General features: G+C 40.5%; 2 protein-coding genes across 3 annotated transcripts; one reads left to right on the top strand and one right to left on the bottom strand.

Annotated features, from left to right (window-relative positions):
- Positions 1 to 212: 212 nt before the first annotated feature.
- On the bottom strand, positions 213 to 5262 carry CCDC127 (coiled-coil domain containing 127). 2 transcript variants are annotated; one of them, XM_062611012.1, is made up of 3 exons: positions 4986 to 5262; positions 4518 to 4646; positions 213 to 3735 (listed from the first exon to the last, which is right to left on the bottom strand). In XM_062611012.1, the coding sequence occupies exons 1-3, from the start codon at positions 5245 to 5247 to the stop codon at positions 3062 to 3064; spliced, it is 1065 nt and encodes a 354-aa protein (XP_062466996.1). In that variant the 5' UTR covers positions 5248 to 5262; the 3' UTR covers positions 213 to 3061. The 2 variants fall into 2 exon arrangements, with proteins under 2 accessions (XP_062466996.1, XP_062466997.1); XM_062611013.1 differs by having other exon boundaries at positions 5032 to 5159.
- A 40-nt stretch (positions 5263 to 5302) lies between these two features.
- Positions 5303 to 21389, top strand: SDHA (succinate dehydrogenase complex flavoprotein subunit A). Its single transcript, XM_062611010.1, has 15 exons — positions 5303 to 5394; positions 8605 to 8691; positions 8983 to 9144; positions 10731 to 10874; positions 11028 to 11192; positions 12459 to 12607; positions 13673 to 13797; positions 15045 to 15213; positions 15790 to 15985; positions 16749 to 16920; positions 17620 to 17738; positions 18242 to 18353; positions 19480 to 19610; positions 20116 to 20229; positions 21082 to 21389. Exons 1-15 carry the CDS (start codon positions 5341 to 5343, stop codon positions 21166 to 21168), a joined length of 1986 nt encoding a protein of 661 aa, XP_062466994.1. The 5' UTR covers positions 5303 to 5340; the 3' UTR covers positions 21169 to 21389.
- The last annotated feature ends 871 nt before the right edge of the window (positions 21390 to 22260 follow it).

Genomic DNA, 22260 nt, shown 5'->3' with positions numbered 1-22260 from the left:
TTTAGTTGAAACTGGTGCACTTACCTGTTTAACAATGCAGTTCTTTCCTAAGATAGATAAAATCTTTCCAACATACTCTCTTCTCAGCACCAATGACAAAACATGCCAATTTAAAAACTGTCCAATTTTTAAAAACTTAAAATTGTGCAATTTGCTTGGGAAACTGGAATAGTAAATCCCCCCCCCCCTTGCCCAAGTTACAAACCAGTGCAGAAATATGTAAGGGTTTTTATTAATTGTTATTAACAGGTGAGCGACAATTTTCGTAACAAAAAAAGGTTCATGAAATATTCTGAAAGCAAATGATTCTTGCATTTTACATATATATGGGCATTTCCAAAGAAACAACCAATCCAGAACAAGAGCTGTTTGGCAAGATAAAGCTCACAATAGAATTTTCAACATGATGACTTACAAAGGGGGAATGTTTCTACAAATACGGAACAGATCGACAAACATGAGTTTTGGTAGAAACTATCAGGACCAGTCCTTCTAAACTTTACACACTTTAAAAAACCCTCCTCAAATAACTTTTCTGTCTTTATACAATGATCTGCAAAGTATCCATGAGAAATAGTTCAACAATTCATCGTATAAATAATCAATACTTCTCAAAAAGGGAAAGCGAGTATCAAACACATATTACATTGCATCCAACCCTGTACAATCGAGTGTATGATGCTTCAACTTACATATTTATATTGAAAAAAGTATAAAGTATACATTTCACCCTCTTGATTACATTTTCTTTAAACATTTTGAATGTCAATGACAAACTGGAAAAAAAAAAAAACCAGCATAAAATGCCTGACCTTTTAATACTAAAATTTAATGAATATGTACAAATCCAAGACATGATTTTCAAATACACTGACATTGATTCACTGGCTGCTGTTTGTAAGCCAAGTTGCTCAGCTGCCTGTATGCACATATGAAATGTGCCACAGCTGTGTGGTAAGACATTTCCCATATCCTGGTGGAATTATACACAAGGTAAGTTATTCAATATACTGGGCAATAAGGGCATGTGTATGTGGCAGCTATAGCAGCTGTCCTCAGGCTGTCATACAAGAGTAGTAACTCAATTGCAGTCTCATCTCCCAACCCATATATGCTTGGCATCCAGACAAGCTTTGGCCTCTCTGGTGTTTGTGATAGTATCTTTATTTTTTTCCAGGTCTGTCCATCTACTACAATTTTATTAAAAAAAAAAAAAAAAAATCAGTACATAAGAGACAAATAAATCAATACAACAATATAATTAGTACTACCAAGGGGAGCAAAATCACAACTGAAAAACTGAGTAGCTGGCAAACATGCATTCTGTTTAAGGATTCTGTTTCATGTTAGATATTTTTGCTTAGTAACTGCATTAGGTTGCACATGCTACTTCAAAGGATTTATTTGCTGTCTTCTGTGTCCAGACTGAAATGAAACCAAAAGGAAACACTAAAAAACACCCCCCATATCTGCTGGAGTTCTCTGTTAAAACCTGGATGTGCCTTCACCTGGATTGCTTCCCTGCCATGCAGTAGCTGATTGCCTAGAGAAAATGTGTTTGCCAAGTCTAGCCCTCAGTAAATAAAGAACTGCTAATTAAAGAACTGACAGCCTACCAACACTAATCAAAGGCAAGTAAGAGAGAAGACCAGATGTTATAAACAAAAGGGTAAACACTGCCCCGTGAGGTCTAGGGCTAATTCCAAAAGGAGGAAGAAAAAAAGTTACTCTCCAAAATACAAGGCACATTTGAAAAAAGAAGGTGGTTCCTACTGCTACACAGACCCAGAGAACACTCAGCGTTTTAAGGGATTTCAAGCACGGAAATGCACTGTTCTGCTTGTTTTGTTTAAATCTAGGTATGTTTGTTTGCCTACGTTAATTAACTGAAAAAGCCCCCTTAAAAGTTTGCAAAGCTTGTATAACTGTAGACTTCCAATGTCATGCATAAGTGAAGCATTGAACCATAAGCTTGAAATTTAAGTCATGGGGACATATACTTCAGTTCTGGGAGAACTCGCAGTCAGAGAGGCAGATAGGGGCTATCAGTGCAGGCTGCATTTAGGTTTCTATCTGCAAATAACAAAAAGGACCTGTGTGAACCAGGTGCAACAGCTGTAACCCATGGAGGTTTCTGCAGTTGGAGGAACTGCAGTGCACTGGGATGCAGAGACAGTGGCACAGTGACATCTGAGGCACACTGCTGGTTTACAAATAAAACCTTGACTGAGAAAAAAGTAAGTATTCTTAACATATGTCCAGAATGATGAGAATATAACTTTGGGTTTATACACTCTCAAGTATTCAACCATAGATCCTAAGCTCCAATGAGACTTTGATCAATCTTTTTCTTTATGTGTTATTTTAATTAGCATCTTTTGGATAGCTCATTCATAAAATACTATTTGTATATTAAGCTGGAAGACAATGCAAGACTGATTAATCTGAAATATGATATTACTCCCCTCCCTCAAAATACTAATGCATACACTTATATGCACACACATTCACAAATATATATTTACATAAATGTATGTACATGCATGCAGGATTTATGTGGCAAGAAGCTTGCTCAAACATGATGTTTTCCAAATGTATGCCTCAAAATCAGTCTTGCTTAAAAAAAAAAATAAAAAAAAAGATAGTGTTGAGACACCATGTAAAACATCAGCGAAAAGGAGCACAATGTGCTATCTCACTTGGGGGAGAAAAATCACACTTCTCTGTTGATGGAGTATGACCATCAACTAGGTAAATCACTCTAAACTGAGTCCTGCTCTGCTGCTTCTGATTCCTGTGGAAGCTGGCATTATCTCTACTATGCTGCAGTCTGCAAAACAAACACACTCACAGAGTTTAAGAGCATGCATAGCTAACTGGAGCATCTGTTGTTAGACAGTGAAAGGAAAGGCAGCAACCTCTGCAAAAGTCCCATGCATACGCAAGTGCAAGGAGGAGGAGGAACGGAAACACAGTAGGAGAACTTAACAGCTTCAGACTACAACTGTGATTGTCCCTACTATGCACAGTGGATCACATGAAATCTCGTTACTTCCCCTGCTTATCGTTTTCCTAACATGGCCTTTTCTGCTCTCTTGAACTTCTGTAGCTCAATAGCTAGCTCCCAGTATCTCAGATACAGCCACATAAGTTTTCCATTTTGACTTTTATTTCGGTTCAGCATATTGCCACAGTAGTTATCATTTTTGAAAATATCTTTTAAGCCACTTTCCATATGTAGAGCCATAGCAACAGGATCAGTTGCTGCTTTAACTAGCAGATTTTTCTCTATTTCTAGTCTCTGGCTTCTGGGTGCCACAAGACTGCAGTAGATGTCCTGTCTTTCTTTAAGCCCCTCTTCAAATTCTTTTAGTAAATTATTGGCTCTCTTTTGCCAGTCTTCTTCCTTTGCCAGACAACTTTGGTACAAGCTACCTTCTGCTCCTGAGTGCAAAAGGACTTGTTTCTCTCGCTCTAACTTCTCCTGCTCCTGTTCTAGGATCCTTCTTTCTTCTACTAGTTTGCGACTCTGGGACACGAGGGCTTCCCGGTAACTCAGGGTTCTGTTGCGCTCCTTTTCAAGCTCCAGCTCCAAATGAGCAACTGTGCGACGGTTTTCTGTGATTATATCCCGGTATTTGCCTTCCAAATCTTTTTGTAAAGATGAATGTTTTTTATAGTATTCTTTTCTTTCTCTTTCTATTTCTTTTTGACATTCTCTGGTCCAGATCCAACCTATCATATATAAATTGAGACTTCGGACATAAGAATAACACATATAACATTGATGGGTATGATTAATTAACTATGTGAAGAAAGAAGCTATGAAGTGGTAAAGAACTTTCTTTCCTGCCTTCCCCAGTAATATTCACTTCTATTCACACATCCCACAAAATGTTTTTCTGTGGATCCATATTTCACTTTAAGCCACTTGAAATGATCAAGTTTCCTTTGAAGTTGGACAGAGCCAGGTTGGGCACAGCCTTGGGCAACACGGTCTAGTTTGAGGCATCCCTGCCTATGGCAGGGTGGTTGGAACTGGATGATCTTAAGGTACTTTCCAACCCAAACCATTCTGTGATTCTATGATGCTATGAAGTAAAAAAAAAAAAATCTGCCAAGTCTTTTATTGTTAACACATGCATTTCTTGGATTAAAGAGGGAAAATAGTTACAGGAAATCGGACTGGAGGTTTCCAATATAGTAAATGCACTGAGAACCTTCCAGGTCCAGTACATAAATTATACATCAGCAGCTCCCCGAGTTGTTACTTTTGGCCTCTCTAGAACATTGTACGTCCGCTCTTCTGAGACAGCTTTATAAATGGGAGCTTATTAAATACGGACTCAATTCCATGTGCGAGAAATAGCTGTTACTTATGCTATAAGCCGTGCTTACTGTTCAGAGCACTAAAAAAGAGCAGGCCAGAGGAAATCCCTAGATGGGGTACCACTGCACTACTTCAGGGGCTTCCCTTCGGCCAGCGGGCAAGTTGGAGAGGCCCGGGCACTACTTACGGAAAGCGGCCAAACCCAGCATGGGGACCAGCAGGGCGTAGTTCCATCTGCTGCCTTCATCCCCGGGATCCCGTCGATTTGGCAGGATGTTCCAGTTGGGAGGGTCATTTAAATTATTCATGGAAGCACCTGCGAAGCACAGGGGAGAAGCACGGCCTCAGCGGCACGCAGAACACCACGACAGCCCCGCACCCAACCGTACTGCTTTCTGCCCGAAACCCTCGAACGGCGGCAATTGAGTACTTCACACAGACGTGATTTCCCACCAGAGCCCCCCCTGCGCGGCCCACCCCGCGCCTGTCCGCCCGCGCTCGGCCCCGAGGGCCTCGGCACTGCCGCTGTTACCGCCCACCCCTTCCACGCCGGCAGGACTCTTTGACTACTGGTGTTACCGCCCCGGAGGTCCCCAGGAAGCCCGGACGGGAGCGCGGCCCCATGGCGCTGTCCCACAGCCCGACCGACACTTACCAGCCCGGAGCACGGGCCGCGGCGGAGTGCGGGTGCTGTCACTTACCAGCGGACGCGGCCCCCACTGGGCCGGCCCATTAGCCGAGAGAAAGAGGGGGGTATCCGACGGGGACAGCAAACAGGTTCGCCCTATCCCTAAACGCTTTCGGTGGCCTGGCCCCATCCCAGCCAGCTCAGGTGGTGGGACGAGGGGGAGATTTGGTGGGAAATCCCGCATGCAAACACGCGCACGCTCAGCCCGCGACTCCCCCCCTCTCAGCATAATTGGTCTCTCTCGCTGAGCCTTGCGGGTAGTTGAGTCGCTAGCGGCGCTTTCGCGCATGCGTCTTTGCTCCTTCCCCCGGGTCCGTATGAGATGGCGGCGGCGGTAGCGGCTTCGCGGGGTTTGGCGAGGCGTTGGATGAGACCGGTGAGTGCTTGTTTTTGACCCGGTCCGGTCCGCTCTGCCCTGCGTTGGGCTGCTTTCCCCTCCGCCGGCGTCCTGGTGGCGGGGAAGGGGCCAGACAGCGAAGCTGGCGCGGAGAAGCCCCTTCCGGAGGGGGCCGGGCCGGCTGGGCCTTAGGACTCCGTGAGACTCCTGCCTGTCTCCTTAGCCGTGGCGGGGGAGCGCGCCTGGCTCCGGCCTGCCCCGCCCTCCCCCGTGCTGAGGTGCGCGGAGGCCGGTGGCAGCCCGTACCCCGTTGTCTCCGCCGTGACCTTGGCTGCCAGCACCCGCCCTGGGGCGGTGAGCCAGGCTTGGCTGCAGCAGCGGGGCAGCCAGAGAGCCCTGCGGAGCAGACTGCTCCCTCGGTAGACTCAGTTCCTCCGGCTCTGTTTCCGGAGCGGGGCTGTCCTTGTGGTCGGCTCAAGGGGTTAACGGACTGCGGTTGTGGCCAGGCCGCTTCTCCTGGAGTGGGAAGCAAACGCGTAGCCTTAGGCCGTCAGTGGGCTGGCAGCGGGTACGGGGCGCGCCGGGAAAAGGCCCTGGGAGAGCTTGGCAGTTGGCGGCGCCTTCCAGCGCCAGTGCCTGGGTAGGAAGCTCAGTGCTGGCGCTTTCGGGAAGCTGGTGCGTGTCTGCGTGTTGCTTAAATCTGTTCAGCGTGTGTTTGCAGAAGTGCTTCTTCAGTGTCGTAAGTTTTGTTGTAGCTGATCTGCAAGCAGTGAAGACTTGGTTTTCTCCGTGGTGAAGTGGGAGTTTTCAGTTTCTTTTCACTGTTCTCATCGTGCTTGTCCATGGTGTGTTTGGGATTACAGAAGTTAAGTGTGTGGGAAAAGGAGCATGTAAATGAAGCTGTAGGTGCCCCTCTCTTGTAAAGCAAGTGCAGAAAAGGCAACCAGCTGACAGGGAGAAGGGCTTAGAAGTGACATGTTTGGGAGGGCAGTGAACTGGCCCTGATAGGACCTTTAATTGCTAAGGGCCATGATGTTCCTGCTAGCATAACAGTTCAGGATCAGTGAGACGACCAGTGTTCTTTCAAATTTAGTATAACTTTTTTTTTTCTGCTCTATGGACTTTTATTCAGGCTTATTCAGAACAGCACTTAGTGGCAGCAGAAATTCTTATGTGTAGTTTTAACAAAAAAATATATGGATGGGAATAGCAGCTTGTGAAAAAAAATAGCAGTTTTGTGAAAAGAAAGCTAAACAGTTGTGTGGTTTGGGGGGTTGTAATATGTTTCCAGTGTTCTCTGATGCAAAATATATTTGATAACTGTTTGTAGCAGCTTCAGAAAATAAGAAAGTTTTCTGAAAGGAAATCAGTTGCAAGTCTTTGTGGCAGGATTCTGACTGGAGGCTGTAGCAGGCTGTTTAAGGGGAAGAAAAACTAGTCAATTTCTTTTGCAGTTTTAGGGCATAAGAACAGTTTACAGGTTTTGGGATTGGGATTTTTTTGGTGTTTTTTTCCTCTCGGTCATTTGTAGTTTATTTAAGCAATACAAAGTATGTACAAACCTGTTGTGTGCTGGCTTTACCTACAGTATAGTTTTTCTTTCATTTGTTTGATGCAATAACTGAATGTACTGTTGCTTACTTATGGCGAATAATTTATTGCAGTAAAAAGAGCTGTACTGTTGCTGGAACAAGATTTTGGAAACGAGCAGTAGTAATACATGCTGGAGAATGTGTGGCTGCTGCATTTAAAGTGTGCCTTGTAGCCTGCCATGTCAGTTACAGTTCTGCAGTCGAACTTCAGTTGCACTCAGGCCTGTGCAAGCAGTTTTGCTACAGAGAGGACACCCCCTTTCAGGTTGAGCTGTGATTCTTGGGTAATCTGTTGTGTAGGTAAACTACATCTGATACTTGGATTTCATTGGGTGAACTAGTTGATCTGATTCTGTATGTGAAATATTAATGAAGATGGTAAATACCCAGAGTGTGATAAAATAGTAGGGTGGAAGGAGGAGAGTAGCTGCCTGGAGGAGGGCACTAGTAGAACTCCTTCCAGGTAGGAGTTAAGACCGGTCTTTCTTAAAAGATGGCTGTAAAAAACAGAAATGTGTTTGTGCGATGACCCATTAGATTCACTGTTATGCAAGAAGATAATTTGAGCAAACTAGTATGAGATGATAAAAGTAGGTTGAGGAAAGTGTATTGTAGTTCATGTCAGGGGTGGGGGAAGAGGTGGACTTTTGGCAGTGACACAGAGGGAAGGCCTGCTTGTTAGCATGTTACAGGGTGGTTGAACCATGGCTGTAACAGTTGCTGGAAATGGCAAAAATCAGTCCCAGTGCATTTTAGGATGTATTTCAAATAGGGAAGTGCAGAGGTCACTGTTATGTTCTGTGTTGCCATTCTCATCAGTTGTACGTGCTGAGTTAGGTGTATTCTTCTGAATGGTGTAAAGAAGGGATACCAGGTTCCAAGGCATTGGAGTTTTATATGATGAAGACTGAAACTGTGATTATTTTAACCTGTCAAAGCAAAGCCTGGGTATTGGGTAGGTTTGGATGCTGTTTTTCTTTTTGTTTTGATTTTGAACGTGCCAGGGGAGAGGGAATAACATTACAGAAGGGGAAACTCTGTGCTTCACTTAGGTATTAATAAGTGGTTAATTTGGTCATTTAATAGAGAATGAAAAGAAGAGAAATAATCTCTGATTTTTGCAGCAATAATGAGCTGGAACAGCTTTCCCTACCACCTGTTTTTATCTTCGTTATTCTTGCCCACCTGAAATAATTCAAATTCTCAGGATTGCTTGACATGAGAGGTATTTCCCATTAATTGCTGTGGTTCTCATAAAGCCATCTTCCATCTTTACTGAATGGAAAACCTGCAAGAATACTACAGCATTAATTGTAAACATATTTTTCTGTCAGTGCAGCCTCAGATAGGTCTGAGAGACTGTCTAGTGTTAATAAAGTAAAATAACAGCCTGAAACATGCTGTTCTCTCATAAAGTCAAAACCTTTTTTTTCCTTTTATTTATTTATTTTTTTTTCCCCGGAAAATACAGGAAAGACAAAACTTCATTGCATGTAGCTCTCAAATATGTTGATACAATGTTTTTGTGTATGTGGTATCAGTGGTAAGTAAAGGTTTGTTATAAAAGTAGGGCAGCTGAGAATGCTGGCAGCCTTCCTTGTGGAAACGTTTAATGTGAAATGTGTTCCATAACAGTTGTTTTGATTTCTGTCTGTAGTGGCCAGCGGCATGCCAGACTCTTGCCCGCAATTTACACTTCACAGCCTATGGAAAGAAGAATGCTTCTACAAAGGTTTCTGATTCGGTATGTTTGTACTTCCCGATATCTTAAGTAACAGATTGGATAATACACAATGCTTGAGCGACATTAAACAAATGGGTATTGGTGTTTTGTGTTGTGCTCAAGTACGTAATGAGACTGAATTTTGAAATGGATATCTCTTTTTAATGATAGTTTCCACCCAGGAGGGTACATAACACTTGCTGCAGGGGTCTTTTGAGAACATTAAACCTATACTGCTTGAATCTCCATAAAACTTAAGTTTGACCTAGCTTGAAATCTTTGTGATCATAACAAACTGATTTGTTTCCCCAGATTTCTACACAATACCCTGTAGTAGACCATGAATTCGATGCAGTTGTTGTGGGTGCAGGAGGAGCAGGTCTGCGAGCTGCGTTTGGTTTGTCAGAAGCTGGGTTTAATACAGCATGTATTACAAAGCTATTTCCCACCAGATCTCATACTGTTGCCGCACAGGTGAGAAATGAGATAGAACATTTAAAAAATCCCTGCTGTCAGAAAGCTGCTCTGGATAGGTACATCAACATCACGTTTCAAGGCCACGCTTCCTCTTATGGATATTGCATGTTTAGTTGAAACAATTTTGAAGGGTGATACCTGTTTAGATTCTGTTCAGTGCTTTTTCACTGCATTCAATGTAACTTTGCAATTTCCTGTGTTAAAGCAGAACAAAATAAGAGCCACTGTGAATTGCAGACGTTTCTCACAGCCACATTAAATATGATTTTACTGTATTTCTTGTACACAGGGGCATGAATCACAGAATCCTATGGGTTGGAAGGGACCTCAAAAGATCATCTAGTCCAACCCTCCTGCAAGAGCAGGGTAACCTAGAGTACATCACACAGGAACTTGTCCAGGCGGGCCTTGAATATCTCCAATGTAGGAGACTCCACAACCCCCCTGGGCAATCTGTTCCAGTGATCTGTCACTCTCACAGTAAAGAAGTTTTTCCTGATGTTCACATGGAACCTCCTATGCTCCAGTTTACACCCACTGCCCCTTGTCCTGTCACTGGACATCACTGAAAAAAACCTAGCTCCATCATCCTGACACTCACCCTTTACATATTTGTAAACACTGATGAGGTCACCCCTCAGTCTCCTCCAAGCTAAAGAGTCCCAGCTCCCTCAGCCTCTCCTCATAAGAGAGATGTTCCATTCCCTTGATCATCGTTGTAGCTCTGCGCTGGACTCTTTCAAGCAATTCCCTGTCCTTCTTGAACTGTAGGGCCCAGAACTGGACACAGTGTTCCAGATGCGGCCTCACCAAGGCAGAGTAGAGGGGGAGGAGAACCTCTCTTGACCTGCTAACCACACCCTTTCTAATGCACCCTAGGATGCCATTGGCCTTCTTGGCCACAAGGGCACATTGCTGGCTCCTGGTCATCCTCCTATCCACCAGGACCCCCAGGTCCCTTTCCCCTTCGCTACTGTCCAGCAGGTCAACCCCCAACCTGTACTGGTACATGGGGTTGTTCTTCCCCAGATGCAAGACTCTATACTTGCCCTTGTTGAATTTCATCAAGTTCCTCTCCGCCCAACTCTCCAGCCTGTCCAGGTCTCGCTGAATGGCAACACAGCCCTCTGGTGTGTCAGCCACTCCTCCCAGTTTAGTATCCTCAGCAAACTTGCTGAAGGTACATTCAGTTCCCTCATCCACGTCGCTGATGAAAATATTAAACAGCACTGGTCCCAGCACCGACCCCTGAGGGACTCCACTAGTCACAGACCTCCAGCTAGATTCTGCCCCATTGACCACAACTCTCTGCCGTATTCCTTCCAACCGGTTCTTGATCTACCTCACTACCTGATCATCAAGCCCACACTTCCTTAGCTTATCTATGAGGATGCTGTGGGAGACGGTATCAAATGCCTTACTGAAATCAAGAAAAACCACATCTACCGCTCTACTATCATCCATCCACCTAGTTACTTGCTCATAGAAGGCTAAAATGGTGCATGATTTTTAACAGAAATGAGGGAAACCTACTAAAACAACTTCAGTAATATAATTCCAGGGAAATGGATTTTCATTTTCAGGGAGGGATCAATGCTGCCCTAGGAAACATGGAAGATGATAACTGGAGGTGGCATTTCTATGACACAGTGAAAGGGTCTGATTGGCTGGGTGACCAGGATGCCATACACTACATGACTGAGCAAGCTCCAGCTGCGGTGATAGAGGTGAGACTTGTTGAATTTTGTCAGTATTTATATTTGTAAGTGTTTATAACACAGACTAGCTTCCAAGGAGATCTGCTTCCTAGGAACATAATAAAATAACTTTTTGCCTTGTTATGCACAAGAGTTTCTGATGCTTGTATTTGGGTTCAACAGCTGGAAAACTATGGGATGCCATTCAGCAGAACTGAAGAAGGAAAAATATATCAGCGTGCGTTTGGTGGACAGAGTCTTCAGTTTGGAAAAGGAGGACAGGCGCACAGATGCTGCTGTGTGGCAGACAGGACAGGACACTCACTGTTACATACTCTCTATGGCAGGGTAAGCAGCTGTGAAGTAAACTTGCTTTTTTATTTGCAATTTTATTTTATTTTTTTGTCTTCCTGTTTTCCCCTAGAGTTTGGGAGAAGCAAACACACCTCCCTCTCTCCCCCCAAAAACCCCAGCAAAACAACAAAAAACCCAGCCAACAGGAAAAAAAACCCACCCCAAACAAAGCCCAAACCAAATGTGTAGCTGTTCACATATGAATGAGGATTCCAGGGAAATGACTGTTAACTATTCTGGTTTTCCTTCCTTCCTCAGTGAATGTAGAAGGACGTAGCTGAGGTGATGCTTGTTTTGTGTCAGGAGTGTACAGAAATAGATTAAATTGAAAGATATGTAATTGCTCTTGTGAACACAACAGGTGTTGATTAGTGTACACTGTCTTAGCTTTGTGGTCTGTAGTAGTTCTTCACTTTTAATACTTTTGGATCTGTTAACCACACCCAAGGAGAATTCATGTAAACATTCCACCAAAAATTTTTACAAAAAACCTGACACAGCAGCATTGGGGAACTATGAAAAGAAGTACAAGGCAGCGTTTTCTTTCAGCTCATCTTCAAACAGGGAACAAGGGGAGATAACAGGTGTAAATGCATGAAGGCATACTGTGCATTTCTGAGCTTGCTCTCTGGCAAGTAAGTGACTGCTGTTCCAGCATCTATTCCCTCAGTTCTGTAAACCGTAACTGAAGAAATAGTTGGTTATTTTAAAATGGTAGTAAACTACTTGAAACCTGAAATTAAGTACCTACTAGCTAATGTTTTTTAATTTACTTAGTAGCTAGCTAATTGCTCTCCTTCACGTCCACACTATAAATGTTGCTGCAACACAGCTGCTCAGTGTTGATCCTTGAGGGTATGAAAGAATGTTTGATTTGATGCCTGCTGCTTCTGCTGGTATACTAGGCTCCAGGAGATGTATTCCACTTCTCTGTGAGAGGTTTAAGTAAAAAAAACATGCTGGTACATGTATTAAGCAATGCAGCTGACTAAAGTGTTGCCAGAGGTACAGGGAAATAATGAATGTTGCTGACTAGCTATGACTTCTTGGATTAAATGGTTTGGTAACTACTTATATTCCTTTAAGCTAGGTTGGATTCATTGGCAAAGTTTTATAAGGATTTGCAAAGAAACTGGTTTTCCTGATAGGTGTTCGGAGTAGTTTGTATCCTGATATAGCCCACAGGCATTGACAGCTTTGAAAAGAGTTTACTTTGGTTTCTGGGTTTTTCTTAAAGTTCCTTTTTTCATTTTCCTTCAGTCTCTAAGATACGACACAAGCTACTTCGTTGAATATTTTGCCTTGGACCTACTTATGGAAAACGGAGAATGTCGTGGTGTTATTGCCCTTTGCATAGAAGATGGCACTATCCATCGTTTTAGAGCGAAGAACACTGTCATTGCCACAGGGTAATGTAAAGTCTGTGACGGATGACAAACTTCAGAGTGCTGCTAGTTGAAAGTGTGTGTGTTTTCACATGTATTTGAATACGAAGTGTGGAGATGACATGTTGACTTGAAAAATGTAATTTTTATGTTCATCTTCCCTCCCCCCTCCTGCCTTGATCAAAAGCAATATAACTGAATTCTGTCATACCCTCTGAAAGGAGACACATACTGATTTTATGACCAAGTATAAATTTAGTACCAGGTCTGACCTTGAATTCTAGAACAATGACGTAAAGTTGGAATGTGTAAGGCATGTGTATGACCCAAATGGCCTTAAATTTTTAAAACATGCCATATGTTTATTAGAAGACTATATGCCTTAGTCTTTTGCTGCTTATGGCTGTCTCCTATCTGTTTCAGTGTGCAAAATATTTATAAACATACCTATCAAAGAGAGACTGTTTGCCTACATAATTTGGCTTTGTTAAAGACAGGGCTGTTTTCATACTTGTGTTCTTTGAGGTACATTGAATACATAGATAGATACTTTTTGTGAGAGTTTGCCCTGAAATTGTGAGTAGTGGCAGTTCTCAATAATGTTGGAAACTAACCTATTTGGTTTAGGTATAAGATTTAATGTTTAACACGTAATTTTAGACAACTGAGTTTTGAAATCTAAGAACATAAAATCAGGGCCATACTGAGGATATAAACTACTGCTATATGTTGGTTTTGATAGAACTGCTGGTAATAGTTCAAATGAAATCTAATGGTAGTGGATTGAGAGAATTTCCTGACACAACCTTTATCTGGCAAAAAGGGTTCTGATACTAACCTAGCTATTCTGCTTTGGAATTGTTATTCTTTTTCTTGGACCTTCTGTCACCAACATTTACAAGCATAACAGGGCAATACCAGTTTTTTTTTCTTTCTTTCTTTTGTTTGAACTTAGTATGTGGCAACATTTACGCATCTTGCTTATTAACCCTCTGCTCTATTTCTGTTATTGTGCAAACAGCATAGCTGAGCAGTATGTTCTAGAGATTTCTTCTCCTTGCTAATTCTTTAAACTTTTGTGTTCTGTAGTGGGTATGGCCGCACTTACTTCAGCTGCACGTCTGCTCATACTAGTACGGGTGATGGCACTGCTATGGTCACACGAGCTGGTCTTCCTTGCCAGGACTTAGAATTTGTACAGTTTCACCCTACAGGTACAAAATATGAAATAATACATTGATTTTGAGATGAAAATTTTTTTGTTGTTGTTTTAAAATGTGCTCAAGTCAGTTTGCACTTTTCTATAGCTGTTCATTAGTTGTTTGTGACAGCCTTCACACTTGTCTGCAACTGCTGTTGAATAGAAATCTAAGTAAGACTTAGAATGTCATAAGGGTTTCATCTGTTCTAATTTAAAGATCAGTGTTAAATATTTGGAGGTGCTGTCTTTACAAAACAAAAAGGTTTTTTATTCCAATTTATATTTTATTCCAGATTATATTATTTATTTTTATTATCCAATTTATTTTACTCCAGGCTGAAACCACTTCACCTTTAAAACTTACGTTTGCCTTTAAAATATTAAAGGGTTTGATAGTAGATACAGGAGCAATAGGATAGATGCAAGTATTATGGAATTACATACTAAATCTTTTGTGGAAGTGGGATAGTAGAAGTAAAGGTATATATTTTGGACTCTGATTTTTATATCGCAGGATCACTAAACTGTGGACAACAGTGGTCACAAACGAAAATATTTTTTTGCGGCTAATTAAATGCTTAGTTTTAACTTGTGATAAGTGGTGAATTTAATTGTTCATTTATTTTGCAATGTTATAGCAGTACACTGTTCATTTGACTTAGATAATTTTTTTTCCAGTTGAAGCTTCATTGCCTGTGTGATAATTCTGTAGCTTTTAATGTAATAATCAAATGTACGAGTTGGTTAGCATTTTTGTTTTCTATGATGACAAGTGCTGAAGGCTAACACTGAGTAAGCTTTGACATTCCACACTATTTGAAGCCATCCCCTATTGCCTTAGCACAGGGGAAGAGGGAACAAAGATGAGCAAACTGGTCTTGAGATAATCAACTTCTGGTTTACTTAATCTTGAACAAACTAATTGCTGAAGGTCTACAAAATCTTTGTAAAATTCTCCTTACATATTGATGGGTGCAGATCTCTGTAGTTCTAATATTTTGGATAGTGTTGGTGTTCTAAATGAACTTGACCAGCTTTTGGAAAAGTATTTGAAAGGAGTAACAATACATGTTTGTGAGCAGTCCTTGGGGGGACAGTTCCTAGTGGTATGATTAGGGTGGAATAAAATCTACCCCTGTGACTTGCTTTGTTTTAAGAAGATATTGTTTATTCAGTCCTAGTCATCCTGACTGTGCAGCTCTCTAGAGAATATCTCATTTTATGGTTTGGTTTTGGGCTTTTTTTTTTTTTTTTTGACAGGTATCTATGGGGCTGGCTGCCTTATAACAGAAGGATGTCGTGGAGAGGGAGGTATTCTAATTAACAGTCAAGGTGAAAGATTCATGGAGAGATACGCACCTGTTGCGAAGGATCTGGCTTCCAGGGATGTAGTATCTCGATCCATGACCATAGAAATCCGTGAAGGAAGGTTAGTTAAATACCCTTAATGAAGGTGCAGAAGAAATACTTAATCATACTAGGCTGTATACAGTACAATACTTCATTTGCTAAACGCCTGATGTTTCACGCAAGTGAGCTTTAATAACTGACAGCTGAACTCTGCATGCAGGGCAGAGTTATGACTTATGACTTCCTGAAGATACTGAAAGGGAACAGAAGACATCAGGAGTCTCCTGCTTCAATTTGGTCCATCTAGACGCAATTGTTCAACAAGTTTAATGTATATGCTCTTACTGCAAACAATGGAAATAATTTGGTGCTCTGTTCTCTTCACTAATTATCTTCAAATTTTACATATTTCTGCAGAGATACAGTGATTTAACGTCTTAAATACTGTAAAGTATGTAAGCAAAAAGCTGGGAGATGAAAAATATGCTTAAATATTGCCATGGTCAATAGTATTTTTCAAATATGCTAGATACTAATTTTTGTCAGATAACATTTGAAAATTATTTTCCCCACAAATGAAACAAATTGGATTAGAAATATTACTGGTGTTTGCAGAATTCCTGTTACATATTCCAGTGTTTACTTTTTTTAATAGGGGTTGTGGCCCTGAAAAAGACCATGTATACCTGCAGTTGCACCACTTACCACCACAGCAGCTAGCAACCCGTCTCCCAGGAATTTCAGAAACGGCTATGATATTTGCTGGAGTTGACGTTACTAAAGAGCCTATTCCTGTTCTGCCTACTGTCCATTATAATATGGGAGGTATTCCTACAAACTACAAAGGACAAGTAAGTAAAATATCGCTCAGTATTTCTTTTTACCGTAATAATAGGAAATTATTTTCCAAATAGAAAAGCATTAAAGATATTTTTCATACGTGTAAGGATGAATACTACTACTACTACAATAATAATGTCAGTACTTGTACACAATCTGGTTTGTTGTTGTAAATAACTTAAAAAACACGTTCCAGTCCATCTGGAGATGGGAATACCAAGAAACATCTAAAATGAAGTTACTGTCATGTCTGACAACAATTCTGTTTGTCAAGTTGAAGATAATATAGTTGAACAAAGATCAAACTAAGGCTCTGTTATAATCTATAGTGTAAGTCAGTGTATATTAATTCTCTATACCTCATGTAATCTCCATGCTAAAGCAGGTTCCTCTAACTTATACTCATTAAAAATCAGTGTGATGGTGTCAGCTGAATTTTTCTATTTCAGTGTATTGTACTTGTTAATTTTCAGTGTAAAATTTTGCCTTAGAAATGTCTGATCAGAATTTCTTACTGTGTTTTTCTGTCTTGATGCAGAATTGTGATGAAACAGAACCACATACTTTTCATAAGAATAATTAAAGAAACCTCGGGTTTAGTGATACCTGTATTTACATAGCATTGCTATTTACCCTTTAGAACCACAATATTTATGGTTTTAGAGTTGGCAAAAACTTGATCGCTGTGTTTCATCCTTAGATGTACATGACCTTTGCAGGTTTGCACTGTTATAAACTGTTTAAGAAATGAGTGCTAATTGTCTGAAATGATAGGTTATTACACATGTGAATGGTGAGGATAAAGTGGTACCTGGTTTATATGCTTGTGGAGAAGCAGCCTCTGCATCTGTCCATGGTGCAAATCGACTCGGAGCAAACTCGCTTCTGGATTTGGTGGTCTTTGGTCGTGCTTGTGCCCTTACTATTGCAAACACTTGCAAGCCTGGTAAGTCTCACAGTTTTAGAGACATTTGCCCTTATGATTTAATTTCTTGTCCACAAAGAGTGGTTACTACCTAATTCAGAATGCTAGATATAGACTATTATTTGTTAGAAAAGCCAGAAATCATGTTTATGCTTTTTATAGGCATGTTCTTTGCCTTGTGAATGTTTGAAGTTTACATTCGCTTTGTAAGATGATATTTTTAAAACTAGAATTGGGTCAGTGCTATTGTGAAAACAGTTGAGATTTTTTTACAAATTAGCAAAAGAGAATATTAAATATGAAGACTGACTTCTCTACATCCTGCACTGCATCTTGGATGTTAAGAAAACTTTCTTAATAGTGAAGAGACAAGGAGAGTATAGGAGAAGATAGTAAGGAGCCACAAGCTTATTCTATAGTTTAGGAGAATTTACATCACGTGCTGCCTTTAAGGAATTAACAGCAGAATTTAGCCAAACCCATACATTTACCACTAACCGTCACAGGAAAAAAATGCGATTCGTATACTCTACTGAGAACTCTATTTTTAAGTGTATGGATAGTATTGGTGGGAGTTCAGGAAAGTTATAATTAACCTGTACCTCAGAGGAAGAAAACAGATTGTGTTTTAGTTAAATCTGACTTTTAGTAGTTGCTAGTCTACGAAACTGACAGAAACCAAAACCAAGCCTGAGCTGATAATTGAATCTTTCTTATTAGGAGAGACAATTCCCTCTATTAAACCAAATGCTGGTGAAGAATCGGTTGCTAACCTTGACAAATTAAGATTTGCGAATGGAACCATAAGGACTTCAGAAGTGCGACTTAACATGCAGAAGGTAAGCCTGGTTAAGCTCTTGACTATAACGTGTGAGAAGCTGCAGTCAGTGGGGTGTGGTCACATTGCAGAATACACTAGGAAGTAAAATAACAGCTTCTGGAAGTAAAAAGCAGTGTGAGTAAACTGTCTGTGTGCAGCAAAGGCTGTATCAGTTTTGTTAGTTTCTTCTTCCCTTCATGGTTATTTCTCTTGGGTAGTTTACCTGCTGTATAAGGGAATCATAGAATCATTGAGTCATAGGTTTGGGTTGGAAGGGACTTTAAAGATCATCTAGTTCCAGCTGCCCTGTCATGGGCAGGAACACATCCCACTAGACCGGACTGCTCAAATACAGTAGGGTTTCTTCTGTTTGGGATGAACAGAAGAATGTTTTTTATTCAGGCTGCAGATACGTTTGAAGTCATAACAGCTCCGTATCAAGCACTGTTGGAACTCATGAAGCTATTTGGGATATTATGCACATGCAGCACATCAAACTGATTTTGCTTTACTGTCTTGCAGACAATGCAAAACCATGCTGCTGTGTTTCGAACTGGTTCTGTGCTCAAAGAAGGCTGTGAAAAAGTGAGCCAAATTTATGGTGATCTGGCTCATCTAAAGACATTTGACAGAGGTAATCTGATAGAGTACTATAGGAAAAGTGTGGTGTTTGGTGTGTTTTTTAAAAATTATTATTTTCCTCTTCTGAAAACCTTTTCTTGAAACTTTTGCTAAAGGTTTTGACCATTTTGAATCTTTAAAACTATGTTGTAGAGCCCTGCTTGTTTAAATGTAGTGATTAATAAAGTAGTTGATGTTACTGGTCACTTTCTGGTTGTATACATTTAAAAAGAAGCAGAGCCTGAACTTGGATTTAACTGTATAAGGTACTAAATGCTGTTCTCTCGGAACATGATTTGAAGTTGTTCGATTACTAAGATGAACTTTATTAGTATCTTTTAAAAAAGCCAGGGAGTTGCAAAAAGGTAGCAAGACTATTCATAGGTTGAACACTCAAGTTTTAATTTTTCAGCTGAGTAGATAGTGCTGCATACAGATACTGCTATGTCCTGCAGTGTGTCTTAGGAGAACTTAATTAAGTAAAACTGATGATGTACCTTTTGTCCTTTTGTGTATGTCTCTCCAGTTACTGCTGTTGGATGTGTGTCCTAACAGTGAAAGTAAAACTGGCTTTCTGGGACAGCTCTCACCAAGCATTGATAAAAGTGTTACAGTAGCTTAAAATGTAGGGATCAAAATGAAGATAGATTCACATAAATGAACTTGGGTCCACCTTGAAGGTACTTAAATGAAGAACTTTGTATAACTAGCGGGGCTGTTTGGGGTTCTCCCCCCCAAGGGTGGGAAGAAAGGAAAAGCCCTGTTGTGTTGTCTGGATCTGTTAGGGATCTACTTAGAGAGCTACCATTTAGCCAGATCTTGTGATCTGAAATGAGGTATGGGGACTGAGTTGTAGGGATGATACAAAGCAGGCAAGAATCTATGGTGTAATTTTGTCTCAGTAACACACATGCAACAGGGATACCTGGTAGAACTGAACTTTTCCAAGATTCATTATTATTTGTTAGAGTATAGGAATTGTTACTGAGCCTTGCAGGCAATAGTGAATAATTCCATATTGCAGAGTACTGTGACTGCAGTAGGTAGAGCATTGGCTGGTATAATTCTAAGTATCAGCAATAGGACAGAAGTAAATTGAAGAGTAGAACATCTTCCATAGCCTTTTAATATTTTACTAGGTATTGTGTGGAACACTGACTTGGTGGAGACCCTTGAACTGCAAAACCTGATGCTTTGTGCTCTACAAACCATTTATGGAGCTGAGGCTCGCAAAGAGTCTCGGGGTGCTCATGCCAGAGAAGACTATAAGGTATAAATATTTTCTGTGACAATTTTCCTTGTTATGTGTCCTTGGATGGATTATTTAAAAGTTGTAATTTCTTTGAAGTGCAGTCCTCACAGTCTTGAGTTGGGATTAGTGTAGTATTTGTTTGGGGTCCCATATGCTCTGTTTTATCTGTTATTTGTTATATATAAATATAAAATGACCATTACATGCAACACTGGGTAACAGTCCTGAGAGAAGAGTTGTGCCATATGTGCATCTGCATTATTAGATCTAAACTAGGACTGTAGTAATAATAAGGTCATGAATGCATAAACAGGACTATTATTTTGTCTTGTGCAAGAAACTTTACCTTAAAGCCCTGGTTAAGCTTTCGTATTTAAAATCTGCCATGAGCAGTGCTAAAATAAAGCTTGCTGGCTATTAGGGGACACATTGTGTTACAGTTGTAATTGGAAACTAATCATGTGGTTGTGAAGTGATTTGCAGATGTAACTTCTGGTCTATGCTAACCTAACTTTCTCCTTAGTTACGTGTAGATGAGTTTGACTACTCTAAACCACTCCAAGGCCAGCAGCAAAAGCCATTTGAAGAGCACTGGAGAAAACACACCCTTTCATATGTGGATATCCCATCTGGGAAGGTAGGTAGAGCCTGATGCTTGATGGTCTTTCTCACTGTCAACAAACAGCTGCTCTCGGACACCTCTTGGTACTGTTGGTGTTTAACAGTAGGCATCTGAGAGAATTTTTTGTTGATATTTAGGAAATTACTTTGACTTGAGCTGGAATTATTTTCCCCCTTGTATCAGGCTAGATCAAAAGCTTTTTCCTTTTTTTTTTTTTTTTTTCCTCTGATGGTGGCAAAATCTGTTGTTGTTTAGCATGAAGTTTTCATGGTATTTCAAAGATGCAGCTGAAAAATCTGGCCCTATAAAAAAATCTTGAGTGGTTTAATTTGTTTGGTTTGTTTTGGGAGTTTTTTTTTTGTTTTTTGTTTTTTTTAACCTGTCCTCTGGATCCTCTTTGTTTGCTCTCCCCCAGTTCCAGCTTCCTTGAATCTAGTATGGTGACAAGTGAGAGCACCTCACTTCCTGAATAGCTGCTGAGGACAGAAAGTGTCACACGGTTCTGTCCCCTGACTGATCCATTTGGGTTTTCTATATCCAAGACTTTTCTAGCTTAAAGGACTAGGAATCTTAGCCAAAGCTTCGCTTTTGTCCAAAAGGCTTTTTAAAAGTAGTAGTCCTGGTACCAGTTTTTGGTCAGGCTTTGCTTTTTAAGGCATTCAGTCAGTAGTAACTCAGTGGAATTTAAGTGTTACTTGTAGGTTACTAACTGTCCATTTTTTATGGAAGGAGGAGAATAATGGAGAAATAGGCTTTTAACATCAATGAAGTAATTCATTTATCTGTGTTAGTCATTCTTATTAGCTAGACTGTCTTGTTTAAATAAAAAAGCTTTGTCTTAAAGTTCTTTGTTCTCTTTTACTTCAGGTGACCTTGAAATACAGACCTGTGATCGACAGAACTCTGAATGAACAAGACTGCTCAACTGTCCCCCCTGCTATTCGTTCATACTAGTAACTTAAATTTAACTGTCAGCCCTCTTCTAGAGGGGGTTAGTGTATGTAAGCATAGCACAAGCAAATCAAAATAGTATTGCCACTGTCAATTAATGGAAAATGCTGACTAAACTTCTCTCCGGCTTGTATTTCCTGTGGCTTACTGTACAGTTATGAAAACGGAATACAGGACAGCTTATGTTCTTTCACCCATCTATTAAAACTGACAGGAAAAACACATGATGTGTCTAAATAAAGTGATAAAGTCTTATATTTGTATTTGTTCGAATGTTATGTATATAATTACCATACTTTTATTTTGGATGTATAGTTATTTTTCCATATTTTAAGAACAAGAAATGCAGTAGTTTTGGACAAGATTGAGATGCTGAATTTTATGAATGGGGACTTAAAGCCAGGCATCATAATTGCTGATGCAAGTAACATGAAAGAAAACAATGCAGTAGTAATTGCAACTTTGTTTTTTTCCAAAGCTAAAATTGTAAAAATTGCCATAATGTTGTGCTGTTGAAGAATACAAGATACTTCTTCACCAGTTGCTTCCTCCCAAATATACCATGAACAGAATTTAATCTTAGTAGAGATCAGATATTATCTTTAGAATTTCTGAAGCTATTTTTATCATGTCCTGTGTATGTATTTCCTAGACTATATTTTGTCTCAAAGGAACCAAGGGGCAATTTTGCAGCTTATTAAAGCTTGCCAGCTGTGAACTTCAATATGTTTTAATGCCAAGATGTAACATGTAAGGTGGCAATAGTGCAGTTGCTAGCAGCGTTTCTGTGAATAACTCCCAGTTCTTGGAGGACTTAATTGTAACTATGCAGGCTCAGTTGAATGAAGCATTCTGTAATTTTGACTGTTGAATGTTAGTTGGTTTTGAGAAAAAAGTTTATGTTGGAATGTTTCTGGGGATGGTTGGAAAAAATATACTGTGTTTCACCCCTGTAGTGATTTTGCATCTTGTGCCATGGTGTTGAGACTGGTCTGGGAGAAGTGTAGCGTACCAAAGCATTACTTTTGTGTGGAGAGGAAGGGAAAAGGAGACTATATCTTGACTTACTTTTTATAGAAAAAGGCTTGATTGTTT

This window comes from Pezoporus occidentalis, unplaced genomic scaffold, assembly GCF_034315485.1.
Source record: "Pezoporus occidentalis ecotype Australia unplaced genomic scaffold, CSIRO_AGI_Poc_V1 ctg15, whole genome shotgun sequence".
NCBI lineage: Eukaryota > Metazoa > Chordata > Aves > Psittaciformes > Psittacidae > Pezoporus > Pezoporus occidentalis.
The sequence above is the reverse complement of the archived record's forward strand: the minus strand, read 5'-3'. Positions and strand labels throughout refer to the sequence as shown.

Excerpts from the sequence above, each read along its gene's own strand:
- CCDC127 (XM_062611012.1), bottom strand. The coding sequence starts at position 5,247 with ATGCTGAGAGGGGGGGAGTCGCGGGCTGAGCGTGCGCGTGTTTGCATG. Across the intron at positions 4,647-4,985 it reads GCGGCCCGTGCTCCGGGCTG|GTGCTTCCATGAATAATTTA; the intron begins GTAAGTGTCGGT and ends TGTGCTTCGCAG. Across the intron at positions 3,736-4,517 it reads GCTGGGTTTGGCCGCTTTCC|GTTGGATCTGGACCAGAGAA; the intron begins GTAAGTAGTGCC and ends TATATATGATAG.
- SDHA (XM_062611010.1), top strand. The coding sequence starts at position 5,341 with ATGGCGGCGGCGGTAGCGGCTTCGCGGGGTTTGGCGAGGCGTTGGATG. Across the intron at positions 5,395-8,604 it reads CGAGGCGTTGGATGAGACCG|TGGCCAGCGGCATGCCAGAC; the intron begins GTGAGTGCTTGT and ends TTCTGTCTGTAG. Across the intron at positions 13,798-15,044 it reads TGTACAGTTTCACCCTACAG|GTATCTATGGGGCTGGCTGC; the intron begins GTACAAAATATG and ends TTTTTTTGACAG.